The 22,474-nt window shown below is 38.2% G+C and overlaps 1 protein-coding gene across 2 annotated transcripts in view; it reads right to left on the minus strand.

The window, feature by feature from the left end:
* Positions 1–22,474, minus strand: part of UACA (uveal autoantigen with coiled-coil domains and ankyrin repeats) — a 94,739-nt gene that overhangs the window by 4,414 nt on the left and 67,851 nt on the right. For both annotated transcript variants that reach the window (XM_044917758.1, XM_021693750.2), the window contains exons 9-17: positions 22,204–22,241; positions 18,726–18,794; positions 14,995–15,102; positions 14,477–14,509; positions 13,872–13,970; positions 9,112–9,148; positions 8,177–8,229; positions 3,466–6,204; positions 1,171–1,323 (exon numbers count right to left, since the gene is read on the minus strand). In XM_044917758.1, coding sequence (XP_044773693.1) covers positions 1,171–1,323; positions 3,466–6,204; positions 8,177–8,229; positions 9,112–9,148; positions 13,872–13,970; positions 14,477–14,509; positions 14,995–15,102; positions 18,726–18,794; positions 22,204–22,241 — 3,329 coding nt within the window. The remainder of the gene's footprint in view (positions 1–1,170; positions 1,324–3,465; positions 6,205–8,176; positions 8,230–9,111; positions 9,149–13,871; positions 13,971–14,476; positions 14,510–14,994; positions 15,103–18,725; positions 18,795–22,203; positions 22,242–22,474) is intronic.

Below are 22,474 nucleotides of genomic sequence, written 5' to 3' on the forward strand. Positions count from 1 at the left end.
ACCACACCAGTGATCCTTCCTTCCTGTGAATTCATAATCACTTAGAATCTGGGATCTTATTCTCAATTCCATATTTGATATTTTTGGTCTTGTTACTTTACTTTTCGTGGATCGTATTTTGCCTCTCTACCTACCCAGAACTCCCTGGGACAAAAACTGTGTACTCTCTCTCTCCCTGACAGTGTTTAGCACAGTGTCATGAACATAATAAATAATAAACCAATATTTCCAATTATTGAAGGGACTACCACATCCTTTTGATAAGATCCAAATCAGTAATTTGTCATCATTAATTTGTAGGCCAGGGGTGTTAATAAAATGAACCCTTAAAAAATAGCTTTCTTCTATTCAAAAACAACTCCTAACCAATTCATCTAAAATTGGAAATTATTAGCAACAATTTACATTTGAGCAGGATATGTTTTCCTTAGCATTTCCATGCATGTTATATTACCTCATCTGATTAAAAAAGCAAACAAGTAAGTAATTTGTTCTTACTAGCCTACTTTACAGGTAAGGAGGCCAAGGATTAAGGGGAATGTTCTGTGTCACTCGCTTTTAAGTGGAGGAGTTTAGAACTCAGCTCCCGTCTTCAGTTTCTCAATCCAGTTGCTTTCTTTCAAATAGAAAGGAGACACATATATGCATATAGGCTACCTATATACGAATATATATATTTCCAGATGTTTTCTTTTAATACATGAGGTATAAAACCAGAGGGATGCCTACCTTTATTTGTAAGTATAAAATATGTATTTCTAAAAAAAAAAAAAAAAAAAAGAATACCTCCTTTAAAAGTTGAGTGGACCAATATTTGAGAGAGTTAGAAAGATACCAGATTTGGAGTCAGCCAGTCCCAGGATTAAATTCTAGCTGCATGTCCCTAGGCCTCAAGTATTTTCATCTTTGTTTCCTTAAGAATTAAATCGGGGGAATAAAACCTTGTAGGGCCGTGATGAAGATCAAGGTCAAAGTAAGCAAAGTGTTCAGGGCCATGCCTGGCATATTGTAGGCACCCAATACACCACGAGTACAAGTAACTTTGGGCAAAAATGGTTACCTTCCTGGACCTGAGCGCAGCCACAGATTAATGTGATTTCTAAATAAACTTTTACCAACTACGTGAACCCGCACACATGGGCACGAAGGCTCCGAGGGCTGGCTACTCACAGCCAGCTGCTGCTGCAGGGACTTCACTTGCTGCTGCAGGGTGTCGACCAGCTGGCTCTGCCTCTTGCCAGGACTCCCGCTCGGGGACGTGAGCTGTGAAAGGCCGCTGAGTGCCTGCTTGAGTCTTTCCACGTCATTAAGCAGTTCCGTTATCTTATAAAGAAAGAAAAAAGTATGGGATAAACCTGTCTTATGCACTTATTCGATTCTCATGAACACCTTTACACAAAAATCACTCCTTGAGGCACACAATTTATCTTTATAGGCAGAAAATTGAGGAATGAGTATTGTCAAGATTATGATCAACAGCAGTATATACAATATGTAAGTTCTTCTATTAAATTCCTCTCAGTAAATTCCTTACAAAAGCATTACCAAATTGAGAATAAATACATATCCTGAGATTGGAGTGTGACCTCAGTCTTTTTCTTCTTAGATAATATTTAAATACTTAAGAAAGTCTACAGATTTTCTTCCAGGTCATTCGAAACATAGGAACCTATGGGGCATTGCCTCTAACAAAGTTTGAAAAGAGAGCATGGCTCATGTAAGTCTAGCATTAACTTACGTGCCTGGTTCTTGTCAAGAATGTGTGATGTGATGAGCACTGAGTGTTATACGCAACTAATGAAATCGTTGAACACTACATCAAAAACTAATGATGTACTATATGCTGACTAACTGAACATAAGAATAATTAAAAAAATGTGTTTGAAAAAAAAGAAGGTATGATTTTAGACTACTTTGTCTTTTCTTTTTTTTTTTTTTAAGATTTTATTTATTTATTTGACAGCGAGAGAGAGAACACAAGCAGGGGGAGCAGCAGAGGGAGAAGCAGGCTCCTTGCCGAGCAGGGAGCCCGATGTGGGGCTCGATCCCAGGACCCTGGGATCATGACCTGAGCCGAAGGCAGACGCTTAACAACTGAGCCACCCAGGCGCCCCTAGACTACTTTGTCTTAAAGAGGGAAAAAAAATCAGGAGGCTGTTCAGACTAGTGGAGAGAGCAAAGGCTTTATTTAAAATCAGCCTGATCTGTTACTTATTAGCTGTGTGAGCTTGGTTAATTTCCTTTCCTTTTCTGAGCTTTAGTTCCTTTCTCAGTGAAAGGGGGAAGTTCTTCCATAGTTAAGAAAATCAAATGCAATCATAAATACATGCCTGGTATGTAGTATATGCTCAATAAGTGGCAACAATTTTAAGCAGCTAGTAATAACTTGCTATTGTAATTATACACTATTATATTCATAACAACCTTCAGAACAAGCAGAGAGCATTTAAATTCTGGGCCATATGAGCAGATGGGTCAGGTTAGTACTTGCACTCCTCCACTGAGGAGGGCTAGGGATGTGTCTGCTCTTAAGTGTCACTGTACCCCCAGAACGGACCACAGCACCTGGCATACAGAAGGCTTTTAATAACTATTCATTGAACTGATAAAAATGCACCCAACCTTCCTGATTTCTCATCTTCATAGTACACACTTTATGCCAACTACCAGTTTCAAAAATATTGTTGGGCACCTATTCTGTAAATTGTATCATGAGAATGAGTAAGAAGAAAAGGTAAGTTACAAACCTGACCTTACACGCTGGTTGAGAAGATCAACCACATAACTCTGAGACAGTAATCTAGGCATCTGAAATGAACGGCAGCACTAACAGAAGACATGCATTTTGGGAGAGGAACAGTTTACTAGAGGCTAGATTGGACAGTGAAGGCTTCAGGAAGGAGGACACATGTTGAAGTGGGCATGAAGGAATGTACAGGACTTAAGAGGCAGGAGGGGCAGGGCATTCCAGGCGAGGAGACCAGTCTGTGGAAAGATAGGAGGACAGGGTATACAAGGAATTGGGAGGGCTCGGTTACTGGCATGGGTGAGTGCCAAGATCAAGTCTGGGGTGCTCCCTCGTGTCCTTCATTTCTTGCAGCCCAGAAATAGCTTTCTTCCTCCTCTCTCTCATCACCCTTCCAGTACCCTACAACCCACTGGAATGACCATTCCCTTAGGAGGCAAGTGAACCTTGAGTCTCCCCATCTTTCCTCAGTTCTTGGCTATACCAGTTGAGGAAACCCAAGGAGAAAGGCTTTTGTCTGTATGACTTTACTTTTTTTTTCAATCCTGAATTGCTTCGCACACCAGTAGTCTAACTGGAAAGGTGGCATTTAATGGTCACGTAGTTAATGCTTTTGTAACCCTGTCCTGTGGCATGCTGTTGTAAAGGGCCCTGTCCCACTCCGGCAGCTCTGCTCTGGGGCAGCCAACATCAAGCCATGCAGACTACTCGGTGCCTACCTTATTATCTTTTGCTTCAATTTGTTTGGCCGATTCCTGGATTCTTTTCTGTAACTCTGTGATTGTTGTTAAGGACTTATCACACCGCTCCTGCTGATCCTTGATTTCTTGCTCAATGCTGAAATGTAGTAATTCCTTCTCATCTTTGGCAGAAAGTTGCTTCTTTTGGGCATGCAGCACCTCCTCACAGGCTTCTTCATACTTTCTATTCAGATTGGCCATTTTCTCATTTAGGTTGGAAATCTGGGTCTCCAAATCACTTTTTGTTGCTTTATACTTAGACAGATCAACCACCTCTCTCGTCTCCAGCTTTTTTAATGCTTGTTTAGTGTTCTGAACCTCAGACTGGAGTTTGGAGACCTCTTCGGTTTTGTTTTGGCTTTCTTCTTCCTTTTCCCTCAGGCTGGCCTTTATGATGCCCAATTCCTTCTCGAATGCTTCCTTAATCCGCAAATGCTCTGCCAGGGGCACCAAAGAGTTCTTTTGGTTCTCCAACATCTGATGCAGTTTGGCCACTGTCTGTTGCTCTTTCTCATAACACCTCTGCTTATTCTTCAGTTCCTCCTTTAGATGCTCAATGGTGCTGTTAAGAGATTTTTTCAGGGCCTCCACCTGTTCCAATGGAACATGCTGCTTTTGCAGAAGGGTCTGGGCTGCGCGAAGCTCAGAAGTCTGTCTGGCATTTTCGTCAACCAGCTTTTCCTTCTCAGTCTTCACCTCCGTGTATTTCTGTAACAGGTCTTTCAACTGTTTGTTTAGCTCTTCTGTTTTCCTGTTTAGTGCTCTCTCCGTGTCATGAGAGTTCTCAACAAGAACATTCTTATCCTTTAAATCCTTCTGAAGAGTGCAAATCTCCTTCTTCAACTTGTCATTCTCTTGCTTGTACTTCTTGGCCTCTTCTTCCCTAACATGGTATCTTTGCGTCTGCTCTGCTAACTGTTCTTTTAGTTCTTTCTCTGTTACTTTAAATTTTCTCTCACACTCTTCGAAGCTGACGATTGGAGCATATTTGAGCTTAATGCACTCCTGTATCGTGTCAAGTTCCTTCTTCTGGGCTTCGATTTCGGCATGCAGTGTCACAATCTCCTCTTGCCCCTTTCTGTAGTTAGCCAGTATTTCCACACTGTTATCCTGTACCCTCTTCATACTCTGGTTGATGACACTCATCTTCTCCTCATGCTCTTGGAGGCTGATGTACTCAGCTTTTATTTGGCTCCGAGTGTTTTCCAGGTTTCTTCTGAGGATTTCATTCTCACCTTTTGTTTTTACAAATTCCTGATTGAGATCTTCGAATTTTTTCTTCACATCGAGTAATTCTCTGTGCGCCTTATCCAGTGCACCATTCAACTCGGTTTTCACCTCTTTGTGGGTTTTAGCCGGCACATACTGGGTACTCAGGGTCTTTTTCAAGTTAGTGTTTTCAGACAGGAGTGCATTTATGTTCTCTCGGTCTTCGCCACACTTCTTATTCAGTTCAGACAGCTGTCGTTTGAGGTCAGCAACACTGGATTTCAGAGCCGTGACCTCTTTCTGGTGTTTCTCGGGGGGCACGAACACAGTTTCCAGGTGGCTAACATTCTTACTTAAACTGTCATTTTCCATCAGCAATTTCTCCATTTCCAGCTTCTTGTCTGCGTATTTTTGTGTTACATCTAAAAGCTGTTTCTTCAGCTCATCAACGGTGACATCATGTGACTTTTTCATTTCTTCACTGACTTGTAGGGGAACATAATGATTTTTCATTTCACTTGTTAAGTTCTGTACTTGCTGGCTGAGGAGCTTATTATCCAGATAAACCTTTTCAACATCCCTCTGCAATGTCTGATTTTTCGACGTGAGTTCGGTGACCTTCTTTGAGAATTCTCCTGCTCTCTGCTCCAGTCTGCTTTTGAGCCGCTCATGCTCCTCTGGCTTGACGTGCTGAGCCAGTTTGGCCTTACAATTTTCAAGCTCTCTCTTTAACTGTCTGATTTCAGTAAGTGATTTTTCATACTCTCTTTCCGTTTCTCCTACTTTTTTCACCTTCTCATTTACTTCGCTTGATAAAAAGCTCTTCATGCTCTCAAATTTTTCTGTCGGAACCGAAAGGGCCAACTTTGCTAAGAGTTCTTTTACCTGGCCTTCCACCTCGGCGACCCTCCTTCCTTTCTTGTCTCGCTCCATTTCACACGTACTCAGTTCCTTCTGCAATCGCTTATTCTCTTCCACCAGCTTGCCTTCATCCCTCCTAAACTGTTCTACTAACAGCTCATTTTGTTTGATTTGGTTTCGCAATTTTCCCACTTCGGCTGACGCGCCCTCATATTTCGACTTCATGTCCTTCAGCTGGTCCTTTAGCTCCTCCATCAGTCTGTGGCTCCCTGTGGCTGCTTCACTTGTCAGGTGCTCTTTAAGGGCAAGAAAGTGTGTCTGCATTTGTTTTACTTTACCTTCGGACTCATACATTCTCTTCTGCACATCCTTCAGTGCGTCTTCTAACTGCTTTATCTGCTCGTCGGAATCCTCCTTGATCCGTTCACATTCTAGCGCTAAAGCTTTGCACTCGGCCACCTTGTGTGCCAGCTCATTCTGGAGCTTGAGGCGGTCTTGTTTTGCCGATTCACAGAAAGTTCTCATTGCTTCTAACTCTTTCTTTAAAATGTCATTTTCAGAATATGAGGTCTGATTGGTTAATGAGAGTTCCAGTGGTCTTAACATAGACCTGCTCTGCATGTGGGCTGGTACCCCTGGGGAAGTACACTGAAAAGAGAAACAAAAAAAAAGATACTAATCACAAAAGCCTAAGGAAGACATTGACTTATTTGCCAAACATATAAAGTTGCCACATGATCAGCAGTCAAGGGGTTTTCAGACTAGCATATTGGCAAAATACAGTAGTGATTTTTGAGGTAAGAAAAACCATTCTGGGTGTAATTCCCTTCATATGCTCTCAAGCAGTGATACTTAGAGAGTCTGTTCACTTTAAGTGTATTTCTGGCAGAACAAAGGAGGAAAATAGTTGTGGCCTCTGGGGACTACTTCCTGTTCCTTTCCCCATTCACAAATAACTACCCACAAAAGATACCAACTGTATCAAAACACATTTATTATTTCTACGCTTTATGGCACATAATGCACTTAGAACTTCCAATTCTGAAGTCATCAGAACCCTCGAATCAAAACAAGTATTGCAATTTTAAATCTGCAAATTATTTCACAGAATATATTATGTAACTTCTAATAAGATATATAATTTCTGAATATCCTCATTAACTCCAATGTAATTGTCTTTAAATTATAAAAATACCACCAAAATAAGCACGGCTAGTATGAGTTGTCAAGAGAATATTAGTTAACTCACAAAAATGAAACAAGTTTTCTTCTCTCAAGTAGGATGAACTAGAACTTACCATATGATCTTAGTACAAAATTTGATTGACATCTTATTCCCTCCACTAAGAGTTGACATAAAAAAGAAGTATAATTAAACTCTTCAAAAAACAGTTCATAAACAGAACATATAACCACGAAAGACTAAATTCAATTATTTTATTTTTTCCCATACAGCCTATTACAATAAGGCTCTTTACAGGTACTAACTCATTGATAAAAGCTATGTGCTGTGCATACATTCCACTATTTTAATAGACAGGTCTTACTGTTGTTCAGTTAAATCTATACTGCCTTCCCCAGGATCAAGAAGAAGAAAATTAACAACATGGAATAATTTCCCAGCCTCACTCTGCTTCTAAATTATCTTTCAATTTACCAATGATCTTTAGACTAAAACTGTGATAATTTACCACTTACACATCTTTACAATTTCCAGACTTGTTTTATTACAATCAAACATTTATCTAATCTTAAATACTTTTCAGATGATATCCATTTTCTCAACTTAGAATCTTAGAAGTTTCCAGCTTAAAGTGATCTTTTTTTTAATATTTTATTTATTTGACAGAGAGAGAGAGCACAAGCAGGGGGAGAGGCAGGCAGAGGGAGAGGAAGAAGCAGGCTCTCCGCAGAGCAGGGAGCCCCATGCAGGGCTCGATCCCAGGACCCTGGGATCATGATCTGGGCTGAAGGCAGATGCTTAACTGACTGAGCCACTCAGGAGTCCCTCCAGCTTAAAGTGATCTAGAGACATCACAAAGCCTAACTCATTCTGCCTGTAAATGACAGAATGTAAAAAAAGCCTTTAAAAGCCCAAATATTTAACACTTCAGTCCATGGGAGGTGCCAAAAATGCAAACTTCTATCTACTCGAAAGTAAAGGTGAGAAGCAGATCAACGAGAAAATCAGACAACACTACCTCTTAGAAGCTTTCCTTATTGTGAGGTGAATTTCCAACACATAGAATAGATATTTGAATATAAGGAAAAATACACTTCAAAGCCAAAAAAATTACTTCTGAATTATTCGTAACCTGTCTTCCCCTCTATATGAGCAAATATGAAGAGTTGACCAAACGCTGTTAACTACAGGCTTACTATCAAAGACAATGAAACTGTAATTCAAATTTCTTATTTAAGCTACTGTCATCAAAAACACTCTAGAGGGCACCAGAAACAGTAACTTCTGCTTTTATTAAACTGAGAACACCAATAACTTTACTTTGATAATGAAAACCTTATTCAATGTATATGTACTGATAAATATACAATGCTGTTTTCCTCTTTTTAAAAAGGTACAAATATTTTTAATAAATTTTTAATTAAAATCCAGATTTACCTGTGAATCTGCCATGTACATTTGACCCTGTTTGAGAAGCATATCTTCTTTTCCTACATAAATCCAAATAAATGATATCTTAACTTAAATATCCATACCAAAGTAGGCTAAGAATTGATTTGGTGTTATTATCTCTCCTCTATTACTCAAACAAAACAAAAGCATGAGTTACAACATAAAATTATCCTTGTTCTAAAATATCCCTGTTTTTCCTTATTATTTCTACATACATAAGGGAAGTATCTATATTCTTCTGAACAGATACTAAGTTGGTTTTTAGAAATATATAAGACTGTTAGACTACATAAGCTACATGATTATTATAAAATATGTATCTTACAATCAGTCAAAATAAAAATGGTGTTCTTTACAATTTATGGGATAAATACTACTATTGTACTGAGCTCGAGGATAATTTAATATTTCCTGGGAAGCAAAAAAAAAAAAAAGGATTTTCTAGAGGAATTATTTAGAACTAGCAAATAACACACAAAAGTTAATATTAATGACATAGTCTTTAGTAAGTACTTATGTAACTTCTAATTTTAAAATGCCTCCCTGCATTGAGACTATACCCACAGATTTCTCCAAATCAGAAAACTACGTTATGTTTCTTTTCATAAAAAATGAGCTCCAAGTAGCACAAGATAAATGTCTCCTAATCAACAAGGCAAGTTTGGTAACTCATACAAGATACAACTTAAAAATACAGGTGGCTAGGGAAAATCAGAGCCTCAGCATTCCCAGATTTTATGTTAGAGGCCACACTAGCATCTTCACCTCTTCCTACTTCCATGTGTTGAGGTGTAACAAACAAGTGGCTGAAGTTGAGTGGCAAGAATGTCATATACAGTTAGACAAAATAAGGAGGTATAAACATTCTTCTTTGTTTGAACTGGGTGAACCGTAATGATAATCTATGCTTTTGTACTTACGGTTACTGAAATGACTTCCTGATCCTAAATGATCGCTCTGAAATCAGAAGCAGAAATTTATGACGAATATTGCTTCATTTTGTTAAATTCTGTATCTATTTTAGCTCTAAATGATCCAATCATTAAAACCACATTTTCAACATTCGTTTCTCCTGAGTATGACTCTACTTGAAACCACAAAAAGACACAGCACTAGTGACAATTAGAGAGACCAGTTGAGAATAAACTACTTCACTAAGCATTTTAATAAAAGCAGCCAAGTGTTTCAAGGAAAAACTTTGCTGCTCAAAAGAAAAAAAAAAAAAAAAGTGAGCCCCAAATGAACTGAAACAACTTTCAATACACACTCTTTCTGCGGCTTCTTTACCTCAAAAGGAAGAAAATGCCTTCCCTATCAAATGCAATCCCTATCAAAATACCAACAGCATTTTTCACAGAACTAGAACAAATAATAGTAAATTTGAGTGGAACCACAAAGATCCCAAATAGCCCAAGCAATCTTGAGAAAGAACAACAAACCTGGAGGTATCCCAATCCCAGATTTCAAGATATACTACAAAGCTGTAGTAATCTAAACAGTATAGTAATGGCAGAAAAACAGACGCACAGATCAATAGAACAGAACAGAGAGCCCAGAAATAAGCCCATGCTTATACAGTTAATTAACTTATGACTAAGGAGGCAAGGAGAAAAGACAGTCTCTCTTCAACAAATCATGTTGGGATAACTGGACAGCTAAATGCAAAAGAATGAAACTGGACCACTTTCTTACACCATAAATAACATAAAATAACATAACATAAAACATAAAATAAAATAAAATAATTTAAAAAATTTTAAAAATTTAAAAAGTTAAAGTTAAAAAAATAAAATAAACTCAGAATTGAATGTGACATGTGAAACCGTAAAACTGGTAGGAAAAAAAACAGGCCATAATCTCTTTGGCATGGGCCATAGAAATACTTTTCTAGATATATCTCTTCCAGCAAAGGGAACAAAAGCAAAAATAAATTGCCAGGACCCCATCAAAATAAAAACCCTTTGCACAGCAAAGGAAACCATATAAAGGCCACCTAGTGAGTGGGAGAAAATATCTGTAAATCATATATCTGATAAGGAATTAATATCCAAAATATAAGAAGAACTTATATATACTCCCCAAAAATAATCCAATTAAAATAAAAAGTAGGCAGAGGACCGGAATAGACATTTCTCCAAAGAAGGCATACAGATGGCTGACACATGAAAAGACACTCAACATCACTAATCATCAGGGAAATGCGACTGAAATCACTATGAAATATCACCTCACACCTGTCATTATGGCTAGTATCAAAAAGACAAGAAAAAACAAGTGTTGGTGAGGATGTGGAGAAAAAGGAACCCCTGTGCACTATTGGTAGGAATGTAAATTGGTGCAGCCACTGTGGAAGACAATATGGAGGATCCTTGAAAAATTTAGAAATACCATATGATCCAGTAACTCCACTACTGGGTAATTTATCCAAAGAAAACAAAAACACTAATTTGAAAAGATATATACACCCCTCTGTTTATAGCAGCATTATTTACAATAGCCAAGATATGGGAGCAACCCAAGTGTCCATCAATAGATGAACGAATAAAGAAGACGTGGTATATATACACACACACACAAAGGAATATTAGCCATAAGAAAGGATTAGATCTTGCCATTTGCAAAACATGGATGGACCTCAGGGTATTATGTTAAGTGAAGTAAATCAGACAAAGACAAATACTGTATGACTTCACCCCTATGTGAAATCCCAAAACAAAACAAATGAACAAACAAAAAGCAGAAACAGACCCAAAAATACAGAGAACAATCTTATGGTTGCCAGAGGAGAGGAGGTAGGAGAATGGGCAAAACAGATGAAGAAGAGTGGGAGATACAAGCTTCTAGTTATGGAATGAGTAAGTCATGGGGATAAAAGGTACAGTATAGGGAATACAGTCAAAAGTATCGTAGTAGCGTTGTATGGTGACAGGTGGTGAGCACAGCGTAATGTACAGAGTTGTCAAATTACTATGTAGTACACCCGAAACTAATGTCCCATTGTGTGTCAGCTATTTTCAATTTTTAAAAAAAGATGTGCAGATGTAGTTCATGTTTGTGTATCTGTGCGTATTAGTACTAAGAGCTATGTGTCAAACTCGTATAGGAGACCACAATAAAAATGGTCCACAGTTCTATAACTAAATTAATGCCACCTCCACTAATCCATAGTGCTCCAAGGGTACAGAAAAACGTCTGTAAACTTAGTTAAGCTCTTTGTTCTATGTAATATTGAATACTAGAGTTTGTAATAGCTGCTAAATGGGCTTATACATACATGGGTTGGGGAAGGCTTACACACATAAGGAGTTCAAAAAACTTGGTTTGGGTTTATTACCTTCACTTGATTACTCAAATAAAAATGGAAAGATGAGTTGTAACATAAAATTAGCTTCGTTCTAAAATACCCATATTTTCTCATATTTTTCCTATAAACATAAGGGAACTGCCTACCTGTTATATATTACACCTAATGCAGCACTTCTGTTGGCAGCTTATGAGGAATTCTTAGCATGTGAGATGATACAGTAGTGAGTACTCAATATTTATAAATAATGCATTCTTAGTTTTTAATGGCTGCTTTCATAAATACTGGGTCACATATAAAGTGTGCCCTCTAATTTTCTTCTTGAAAGTAAAAAACTCATTTCTAGTATAAAAATTCATCAAAATGAGTATGTATCGACTGGAGAAAATGTCCCCATTAGCCTAGGTGAAGGAAGTTACAAAACAGTATTCCCACCTGTTGAGTGTGTATGTAACACAAGCTATGCACAAATAAAGTGAAAGGCGATCAATCAGGGACTAAGAGTGCTGGCATTAGAGGTGTGTTTATTTTCTGCTTTTAGTTTAACTACATTTTCTCAGTTTCCTAAAATGAATGTGTTGTTTTTATAAGAAAAAACATGTTATTTTTCTACAATATATTATAACCTCATTAAAAGTTATAGACTTGGCTCCAAGTTTGTCAAAAGCTACAGAAAAACATGTTATTCTTAAGATGTGAGAGTCCACTTGTAGAAGAAAAGCAATACATAAATAGTACCCGATAATAGGTATCCAACTTTGGCGGACATTTCAAAAATCCCATATGCACATCTGTATTTTCTCATTCAAGCTATTCCGAGCATAAAACTAGTCAGACTGCCTGGGTTCAAGTTCTGGCCCTGCCACTTCCTATTTATAGAGGCCCTCATGGGTAGACTGCTCTGTGCTTCGGTCTCCTCACTCACAAAGTGGAGATAAGAGTAAGATCTAGCCAACAGAGTTGATGTGTTTATGAAATGCGTGTACAGTGCACAGGGCCGTTTCTTGGCATGTGGGCAATGCTACAAAATGTTAGCTATTACTAGTTTCACTACTAGCCTTAAAAACAAACATCTTCAAATGTGAAAAATAGAAGCTACTCTACTAGTTCATTAGTTTATAAACCTGTATTTCTGAATAATCTTCAGAATTCAGTCATATCAATGCAAACATGCATCGAGGCATAACTCACCTGCAGTAAAGTACATGAGTGTTAAGTGTACAGTGCAGTAAATGTCTGCATATGTGTATACCTCGCATCATCACAACCCAGATCAAGACGAGACCATTCCCAGCACCCTCAGATGCTTCTTCATGCCCCTAGTCCGTAACCCCTCACCAAAGGGTGGCCTCTACTCTGACCTCGGTCACCACAGATTAGTTTTGTCTGATTCCAAGTTTCGTAAAAATGAAATCATGAAATATATACTCTGTGTCTGATTTCTTTCACGCAACATTACGTCTGTGAGATTCATCCCGTGTCTACATTTTTTCACAGCTGCGCACGTTTTTCATCTCCAAAGGAAAAAAAATCGCTTTTGTTACATACTTTGGAGTTATATTCCCCAGTAAAGATAAAAGATTCACATTGAATCAGCCACCTTCTTCAGTGGCACCAGCGATGAACCACACTTATAAAATATGTATGATGGCCTTGCAAAACAAAGCTCTGCAGGTAAAAGCCAGGCGAGTGGTCACCGTTGGTGCCGGAAATGTGGGTCCTGACAGGAAGCAAGTGTCAGGAGGCTTCTAGGTACCGGGAATGTTCTATTTCTTGATCTTGGTGTGTCTGACTTGTGAAAAGTCTTCAACATATACACTTTAACATGTGTACTTTATAATGTACACTGTATTTCAATAAAAACTTTCTAAAAAATACCATGACTTTGGAAAAACTAAGAGCTAACTGATCCAACCAAAGCTGAGCCTTATTGACACACTATTCTCAACCAAGTGTTGTAATTAATGCATAGATACACAAAACCCTTTCTGAGATAATCCTGGAAATACACTATTCATTTATGACACTTTGTTCTTTTCACCATCATAAATATTGCAGATTTACAGGTACGAGTGTGAAGTTTTATAAAGGTAAAGACAAAGAGGAAAGCCGGGGAAGAGAAATGGGTATGGAAGGGAATGCCAGGCCCACACGGGTCAGTCAGTGGTCTCGTTTAACCTTTGCCAAAGCTCTGTGGAGAAAGGGACGATCACCCCAATTTTTGCGAAAGTGGCAGCAAGCTCAGAGACTTTAAATAAACTGCCTGAGGTCACACAATAAAGAAGAAAGTGAGCATTCAAATTCAAGTCTGACTCCAAGCTCCTTACCACTGCCCATTTTACGTTATATGAAAGAATTTATTTAAGCTTTCTATACCTCAAAATATTTAAATCTATTTTTCAGAGTCTCAATAGTTCTTAGGCTTTCTTCATGTTGCTTTTCTTTAGCCACCAAAAGGGATTTCAGCTTTTCTTTCTGAAACGGAAAGGAATAAATACAGAGCAAAATCACTCCGTGATTGCAACTAGGTTAAAAATAGGTTTCAGAAAATGTGAATTAGAGTGACTGTGATTTTTTAGTATTTTTAACTATTAGTAGAGTTGGAAATTTCTACAAATATACTAATAAAATATACAATATATACAAACAATACTATGAAAACTTCACATTTCTGTCATATGTTTCAAATCTTACTATTTTCAGACATTTTATTTACAATGTTTAGAATTTTATATCTTTTCGTTAAAAGTTTCACAGAAAATGAGGCATTCAGAGGCAATAACAACAAAATGCTTATGATAACCCATGCTGTCCTTAAAACGTATTTTTATAGTCACATGTAGGTTTTGTTTTTCCCTTTAAGCAATAACCAGAAATCAAATCCTCATCCCCATCTCAACTCAGGACTCAAAACTCTACTGCAATATCATCTTCAATTTACATAACATTTTACAGCTTTAAAGTAAAATTTATCATCCTACCTCACTTTCCAGATCATCAGCAACCATTACTTCCTAAATTCAAAAAGAAGAAATGTATTTTCATTATTCAAAGCTTATTTTTTAAAGGCATGAGCTCGGCGAGTATCTTTGTAAAAGGCTGGCACATATCTTTAAGATTGGAAACAAGGATATAAGGAGAAAATGTCTCTGGATGACCAATTCTGTGGTCTGAGCTGTCACTCATTCTTCTCACTGACCAGGTTCAGAAGCACTTTGATTCTTTTGAGAACCCATCCATTATCAACTCCTACTTTCCATCCCATAGCCCCAACTATAGTTCAGTGCTTTGCTATTACCGTACACCAACAGTATTTTCTGTCCCTATAAGTGACACTCAAAGTTTCATGTAAAGATCCCAGAAAGACAGAACTTTGCTCAAGGACAATGACCTGGTTGTACCTCCTTTAGCATCTAGCACCATGACTTGATGTAGCACTTGATGATGATTACTGGTAGTAAAACATTTTTTAATTTTTTTATATTATGTGGATTATTACCTCATTCAGCTGTAGTTGTAAACCGTTGACTTTATCCAGTAATATTCTCTGTTCTTGCTGAATTTTTCTCAACCTCTCTTTCAAATCTTCATTTTCAATCTCCAGATCCTTAAATAGGAAAGATAAAAGGTGCCAGACCAGCCTTAAAAGAGCAATTCTTATGGAAGAAATTTTTAAAACCAGTTTGCTATCATGTACAGATACATACATATATAAAACAGCTTTAAGTCCAAAGACACAATGGTTTCAATGATATTTCAATGGCTTAAAATTTATAGGTCAGAAATAATATACAGGCATACTCGTTTTATTGTGCTTTGCTATATTGTGCTTCACAAATACTGTGTTTTTTTACAAATTGAAGGTTTGAGGCAACCCTGCATTGAGCTAGTCTATCAGCACCATTTCTCCACCAGCATTTGCTCACTTGTGTCTCTGTCATATTTTGGTAACTCTCACAATATTTGAAATTTTTTTATTATTATTATATTTGTTATGTTGATCTGTGATCAGTGAACCTTGATGACACTATTGTAATTGTCTTGGGGCACCATGAACTGTGCCCATCTAAGATGGCAAACTTAACCAGTAAGTGCTCTGTGTGTTCTGATGCTCTACCCACTGGCCGTTCCCCCATCTCTCTCCCTCTCCTCAGGCCCCCCGTTCCCTGAGACACAACAGTATTGAAATTAGACCAATTAACAACCCTACAATAGCCTCTAAGTGTTCAAGGGAAAGGAAGAGTCACACATCTCTCACCTTAAGTTAAAAGCTAAAAATGATTAAACTTAGTGGGGAAGGCATGCCGGAAGCTAAAAAAAGCCAAAGGCTAGGTCTCTTGTACCAGTTAGTCAAGTTGTGAATGCAAAGGAAAAGCTCTTGAAAGAAATTAAAAGTGCAACTCCAGTGAACACGTGAATGATAAGAAAGCAAAACAGACTTATGGCTGATAGGGAGAAAGTTTTAGTGGTCTAGACAGAAGATCAAACCAGCCACAACATTCCCTTACGCCAAAGCCTAATCCAGAGCAAGGCCTTAACTCTCTTCTACGAATTCTTTGAAGGCTGCTAACACAACCATCCATTCTGTAGCCCATGGATCAAGGAGTAATTTCAACTTTCAAGGCTTATTATTTAAGAAATACATTTTGTATGGCCGCCTTGATAGAGATTCTTCTGATGGATCTGAGCAAAGAAAATTGAAAACCTTCTGGAAAGGATTCACCATTCTAGATGATATTAAGAACATCTGTGACTAATGAGAAGAGGTTAAAATACCAACATTAATGAGAGTTTGGAAGAAGTGATCCAACCCTCATGGAGGACTTTGAGGGGTTCAAGGCTTCAGTGGAGGAAGTAACTGCAGATGTGGTGGAAATAGCAAGAGACCTGGAATTAGAAGTGGAGTCTGAAGAGGGCACTGAATCGCTAGCAATTCCATGATAAAACTAATGACTGAGGAGTTGCTTTCTTTGGATGAGCAAAGAAAGTGGTTTCTTGAGATGGAATCTACTTCTGGTGAAGATACTATTAAGATTATTGAAATGGCAACTACGGATTTAGAACATGACCTAAACTTAGAGGGATTGAGGGGATCGGCTCCAATTTTGAAAGGAGTTCTGTGGGGAAAATGCTATCAAACAGCATGCTACCAAGAAAACTTGTTAAGAGTTCATCAATGTGTTGGGCGCCTGGGTGGCTCAGTTGGTTAAGCGACTACCTTCGGCTCAGGTCATGATCCTGGAGTCCCGGGATCGAGTCCCGCATCGGGCTCCCTGCTCGGCGGGGAGTCTGCTTCTCCCTCTGACCCTCCCGTCTCATGCTCTCTCTCTCTATCTCATTCTCTCTCTCAAATAAATAAATAAAATCTTTAAAAAAAAAAAAAGTTCATCAATGTGGCAAACTTCCTTGCTGTCTTATTTTAAGAAACTGCCACAGCCTCTCCAACTTTCAACAACTCACCACCCTTGTGAGTCAGCAGCCATCAAGGCAAGACCCCCCGCCCAGTAAAAAGATGACAACTCACTGAAAATGCCAATGATGACTAGAATTTTTTAGCAATAAATATTTTTATTTTTAAATTTTTTTTAATTTTTTCTTTTCTTTTTAAAAAATATTTATTTAAGTAATCTGCACACCCAACGTGGGCCTCGAACTCACGACTCTGAGATCAAGAGTCACACGCTCTTTGGACTGAGCCAGGCAGGCACCCCAGTAATAAAGTATTTTTAAATTAAGGTATATACATTGGGGGTTTTTTAGATATAATGCTACTGCACACTTAACAGACTACAGTATACGGGCGCCTGGGTGGCTCGGTCAGTCAAGCAGAGTCTGCCTTCAGCTCAGGTCATGATCCCAGGGTCCTAGGATCGAACCCCACATCGGGCTCCTTGCTCAGCAGGGAGTCTGCTTCTCCCTCTCCCTCTGCTTCCCACCCCCCCAACTTGTGTTCTCTCTCTCTTGCTCACTCTCTCTAAGTAAATAAAAATCTTAAAAAAAATACAGACTACAGTATAATGCAAATATAACTTTTATATGTGCTGGGAAACCAAAAAAATTCATTTGACTCACTTTATTGCAATATTTGCTTTGCTGCAATAATCGCTTTATTGCAATGATCTGGAACTGAACTGCAATATCTCTGAGGTGTGCCTGTAGAAGATTATGGTCCTATGCTATCTAATTAATACAAGTATATACAAGACAGCAAACCACCATGATTCTAACAAAATAAATAAACAAAAGCATCACCTGGAAACAGAAAACAGCAGAAGAACATGCCATTTTAACTTTTGTTTAACACCTCTCAAGTTTATGGGAGTGTTCTTTTTTTTTCTTTTTGCTATACTAATTACCTCAGTGCTCTGATGAAGCATTTAAGGCTCCAATTTTGGGCTAGAGTTCACTTTCTTAACACTACATAGTAAACTATAAAAGCCCAAATAAAATGCTTTTGTCTTATCATATGGAAAACAGCTATACAACTTATATTTTAATGGTGTTTCAGTCATAAAATAAACCATTTAATTATGGAATCTTCCTCCTCCGACATAATCCACATAATAATTATTTTTTAAACACTTTGATTAACATAGAACATTGTATGGTTAAACAAAATGATTTTTTATCAAATAAAAAACACTTATATTAAAACCTATTTATTGGGGCGCCTGGGTGGCTCAGTCGTTAAGCGTCTGCCTTCGGCTCAGGTCATGATCCCAGGGTCCTGGGATCAAGCCCCACATCGGGCTCCCTGCTCTGCGGGGAGCCTGCTTCTCCCTCTCTCCCTCCCCCTGCTTGTGGTCTCTCTCTGTCAAATAAATAAATAAAATCTTTAAAAAAAAAAAAACCTATTTATTTACATTAAGAACCATCATTTTTCATTGCAATACTTAAGTTTTCTAAAATTAATACAAATTTAGGATTTATGGCCCAAAACAGATATATTTAAATCAATAAAAAGTTATGTAAAGTTGTTAAATTATTTGCTTCCTAATACATATTAAAACAATACTTTCTGTAAGATAATATGACCCAAACATTCATGTCAAAAGTCAATTCTTTTAGAAGGGATTAGGGAAGAAAACAGAATCACATAACATAGCAGGCTGCCCTTCCTTCCCCTGTTCATTTCCCCCACGTTTCGTGCTCCTTCTCTTCCCACCCGACCCCACTACAAACAACACAGCAATTCTTTACAAAGAAGATACCTTTTTTTTTTCTTTTTACCTGAATGTTTCGATGCTCCCTCTGACTTGACTTCATATTTACTTCATCTAGCATGTATGGCAAATTTCGCTTTGGTGAAACATAAGAGAACACAGGTTAGCAAGTATGAAAATACAGAAAAGTACATTTTCCTCAGTAGGCAACATTTAGGGATGTGCTGCTTATCCAACATGAAATTTTACCGTATATAACACAAGATGGCAGTGTTTGCACTTAAAACTCCAAGTGGAAAGCATCTTTAAGACTATAGGTTTTATTTTTATTTTTTTTTATTAACGTATAATGTATTATTTGTTTTAGGGGTACAGGTCTGTGATTCATCAGTCTTACACAATTCACAGTGCTCACCATAGCACATACCTTCCCCAAAGGACTACAGGTTTTAAATAAATCAACTATGATTTATTTTAAAATACGAAGACATAATAAAATTTAAAATCCTAACTGTTAAGGATTTATTTTTACTAAAGTTACCAAGACTTAAAAAGTAGAATTTGTACTAGACACAAAACTAAAGTTGCACTAGAAGGCATCATCAACCATTCCCAAAGGAAAAATCTAGTACTTAAAAAGGAGAGGGAGTGGGCGCCTGGGTGGCTCAGTTGGTTAAGCGACTACCTTCGGCTCAGGTCATGATCCTGGAGTCCCGGGATCGAGTCCCGCATCGGGCTCCCTGCTCAGCAGGGAGTCTGCTTCTCCCTCTGACCCTCCCTCCTCTCATGTGCTCTCTCTCTCTCTCATTCTCTCTGTCTCAAATAAATAAATAAAATCTTAAAAAAAAAAAAAAGGAGAGGGAGTTACATTAATGTTGAAAAGAAATATGGAAATTATTTATTTCTTTAAGCACTGATAAAATATCAAAGGGTGTGGTAAGAAAGAGACAGACAATCCTCTGACCAGAGCTACGTAAAAGATCTCTAAATGACTTGGTTCAGTACATGTTCTGTTTTGTACACTTACTGCTTTGAAACCTTATTCCAGCCTAGAGATTTGCTTTAATAAAAAAAATAACACAATTATTAAACAAGAGAGCATATAACCTTTTTTTGGCCCAAACTGACATTTAAATCTACATAATAATTTAGAAAGCTATGGTCTTTCTTTTTGAGAGCTTAAAAAAAAAAAAAAAAAACGCTAGTGCTTTAATTTTCCAAGAAAATTTTTTAATGTTTTGTATTATTTGTTGAGTCTTGTTTAACCAAGCGTTTTAACTATCATTCTAATGAGTTTGGATTTAGAATTAGAGGGACAAGGTCTGATTAGAAAGATATTCCAGGGGCGCCTGGGTGGCTCAGTTGGTTAAGCGACTGCTTTCGGCTCAGGTCATGATCCTGGAGTCCCGGGATCGAGTCCCGCATCGGGCTCCCTGCTCGGCGGAGAGCCTGCTTCTCCCTCCGACCCTCCCCCCTCTCATGTGCTCTCTCTCTCTCTCTCTCTCTCTCTCTCTCATTCTCTCTGGCTCAAATAAATAAATAAAATCTTTAAAAAAAAAAAAAAAAAAAAAAAGAAAGATATTCCATATCCATGACTTGGCCCAAACTACATTTCTAGCCTCATTCCTTCTAGCAAAGGACTGTTCTTCGTGTGGGGTCTGAGCCATTTCCTCATTCTACGTTCATCCCCGCCTTCCCTTCAGAGGGTCCTTCATCATCTGGGAGCTGCTTACCTCACCCGCCTCTCCTCCTTAGTCATGCGCACATCACTCCTCCATGCTGACCTTCTACTGCCCCATGGATGTGTTAAACATACTCCTGCATCAGGGGGTTGGCACCGGCCCTTCCCTCTGCCCGCTAAGGCTTCTTCTCCTACAGAGCCCCCTGGCTCCCTTCTCGCTTCCTTCACACCTCTGCTCAAATGTCACTTCCAGAGAGAGGCCTTTGCTGACCACGCCATCTAAAATAGCTTCCCGCCCTCTCCCCTCTTCATCCCCTAATCCCGTTCCACTGTTCTTCAAAGCAGATGCTATGATACTAAACACTAGCATTTGCTTATTGTTCACTTCTCTCACCAGGCTGGGAGCAACATGAGACGGGAACTTTGCACACTATGATTCTCCAGCACCTAGAATAGTAAGGGGCATATCGTAGGTGCCCCACAGAGGTCTGTTAAGCAAACAACTGAATAAGTCTTATTTTTAAAACTATACTATCATCTTCCTGATAACAGGGACTCTATGTCCCTTGGTACAGGAACAAATCCTATCTACAGCAGCTATTTTAAAAGGTATTCAACAAAGAATGGGAATATTGAGTTTTACTGTTCCTAGCAGAATATTAACTCCATGTATTCATTTTAGATAACTCCTGGAGCACTAAGCAGAATACCATTCCCACATTAACATTCAATAATTCCTTATTTTAAATATCTCTGTATTTCAGAAATCACGTTCTCTGCTCCCATATAAGACAGCTGGTACAGACATAACACGGGGCATTTTTTCCCCACTCTACTCCCACTTAGGTCGTCTGAGGAATGGGAGAGAAGGTAAAAACAGCTGCTCCAGATGGAAAGGCAAAGTGACGGCAGACAGGACCCAGGCATGAATGTATTACTTAATTCTGATGGGTTGGAGAGAAAAACATGCTTTAATATAGCTTTCAGATTCCAGTGAGAGGTCAAGGAATGATGTGCAGAGAGAATGATGATCAGAATTTCTCAGAAGGTACCTGATTACTCTCCTCAGGGTTTGGAAGGGCTCAGGTTCCTCCCACTAGAGAAAAGCTGAAAGCCTGGAAGGAAACAGCCAGCAGAAGAGGAAAGCTGCCTACACTATAGCTCTTGAGCAAGATGGTGACAGAGCAGTAAACCAGCCCCACTTACGCTAACCTGAAGAGATTAGGGAAAAACAACAAGACATTTACTGAGACTGGGACACAAAACCAGGGTTACATAGTGATTTGATCATAAAACTAGGGCAAAGTATGAATTCTTTCACATATTGTGTTTTTTTTCAAAGTCCTCTTTAAATAACAACAAGGCAAAAAAAAGTACAAAGAAAGCAAAATATTAACAGTGGTACTGAATCACAGTATATATTCAGTTTGGAATTCTGTTTCTTCCTTTCTTAAGGCCCTGGAAGAATTTTACTGTAACGGTAAACATTTCACTCTATTAGTAAGGGAGAAATGTTTATGTTTATGACCTGCTAGGCTAACATTCATCATTTAAGAATCTCAACAAGGTACAATATCTCACATTTGAAAGGGCTGGAGGCTCAAGGCCAGCAATCAGGAAGATATTTATATCCTATTGGATACATTCACTGTATCACTGTCCTTTAGATCCACTGTCTCAAACTGAGTGATTGCATCAAAGCCTCAGGATCTTAATACCTGGATTATACATGGGCATGATTAACTGAGCAGAGAGAACAGCATGCACTTAAACTTGAAACAGCTACGTATAATCATTAACCTGTAAGCACTTTACCAAAACTGTGCCACATATATAATTTTTAAAAATTAAAATTAAGATCTACCTGCTGTAAAGGTGGTCCTTTCTTCCAAAGTTCTCTCCCTAAAGATTTAAACAGAGAGAAAGAGAGGAGGAAGGGGAACAGCAAAATAGCAGGTTACCTTGGGTAGATTGCAGATTTTGAATTCCCTAACTATACAATTGAGTCATTAAAGAAATCAGTTTTAAAGTTCCCTCTGAAGCTTACTACTTTACAGTTAAAATGACAGTGTCCTATGTTTACTGATCAAATTGCAAAATTATTATTTTTTGTTGTTATGATTACATCCAGAGAG

The sequence above is a fragment of the Neomonachus schauinslandi genome, chromosome 9 (genome assembly GCF_002201575.2).
Source record: "Neomonachus schauinslandi chromosome 9, ASM220157v2, whole genome shotgun sequence".
NCBI classification, from domain to species: Eukaryota; Metazoa; Chordata; class Mammalia; order Carnivora; family Phocidae; genus Neomonachus; species Neomonachus schauinslandi.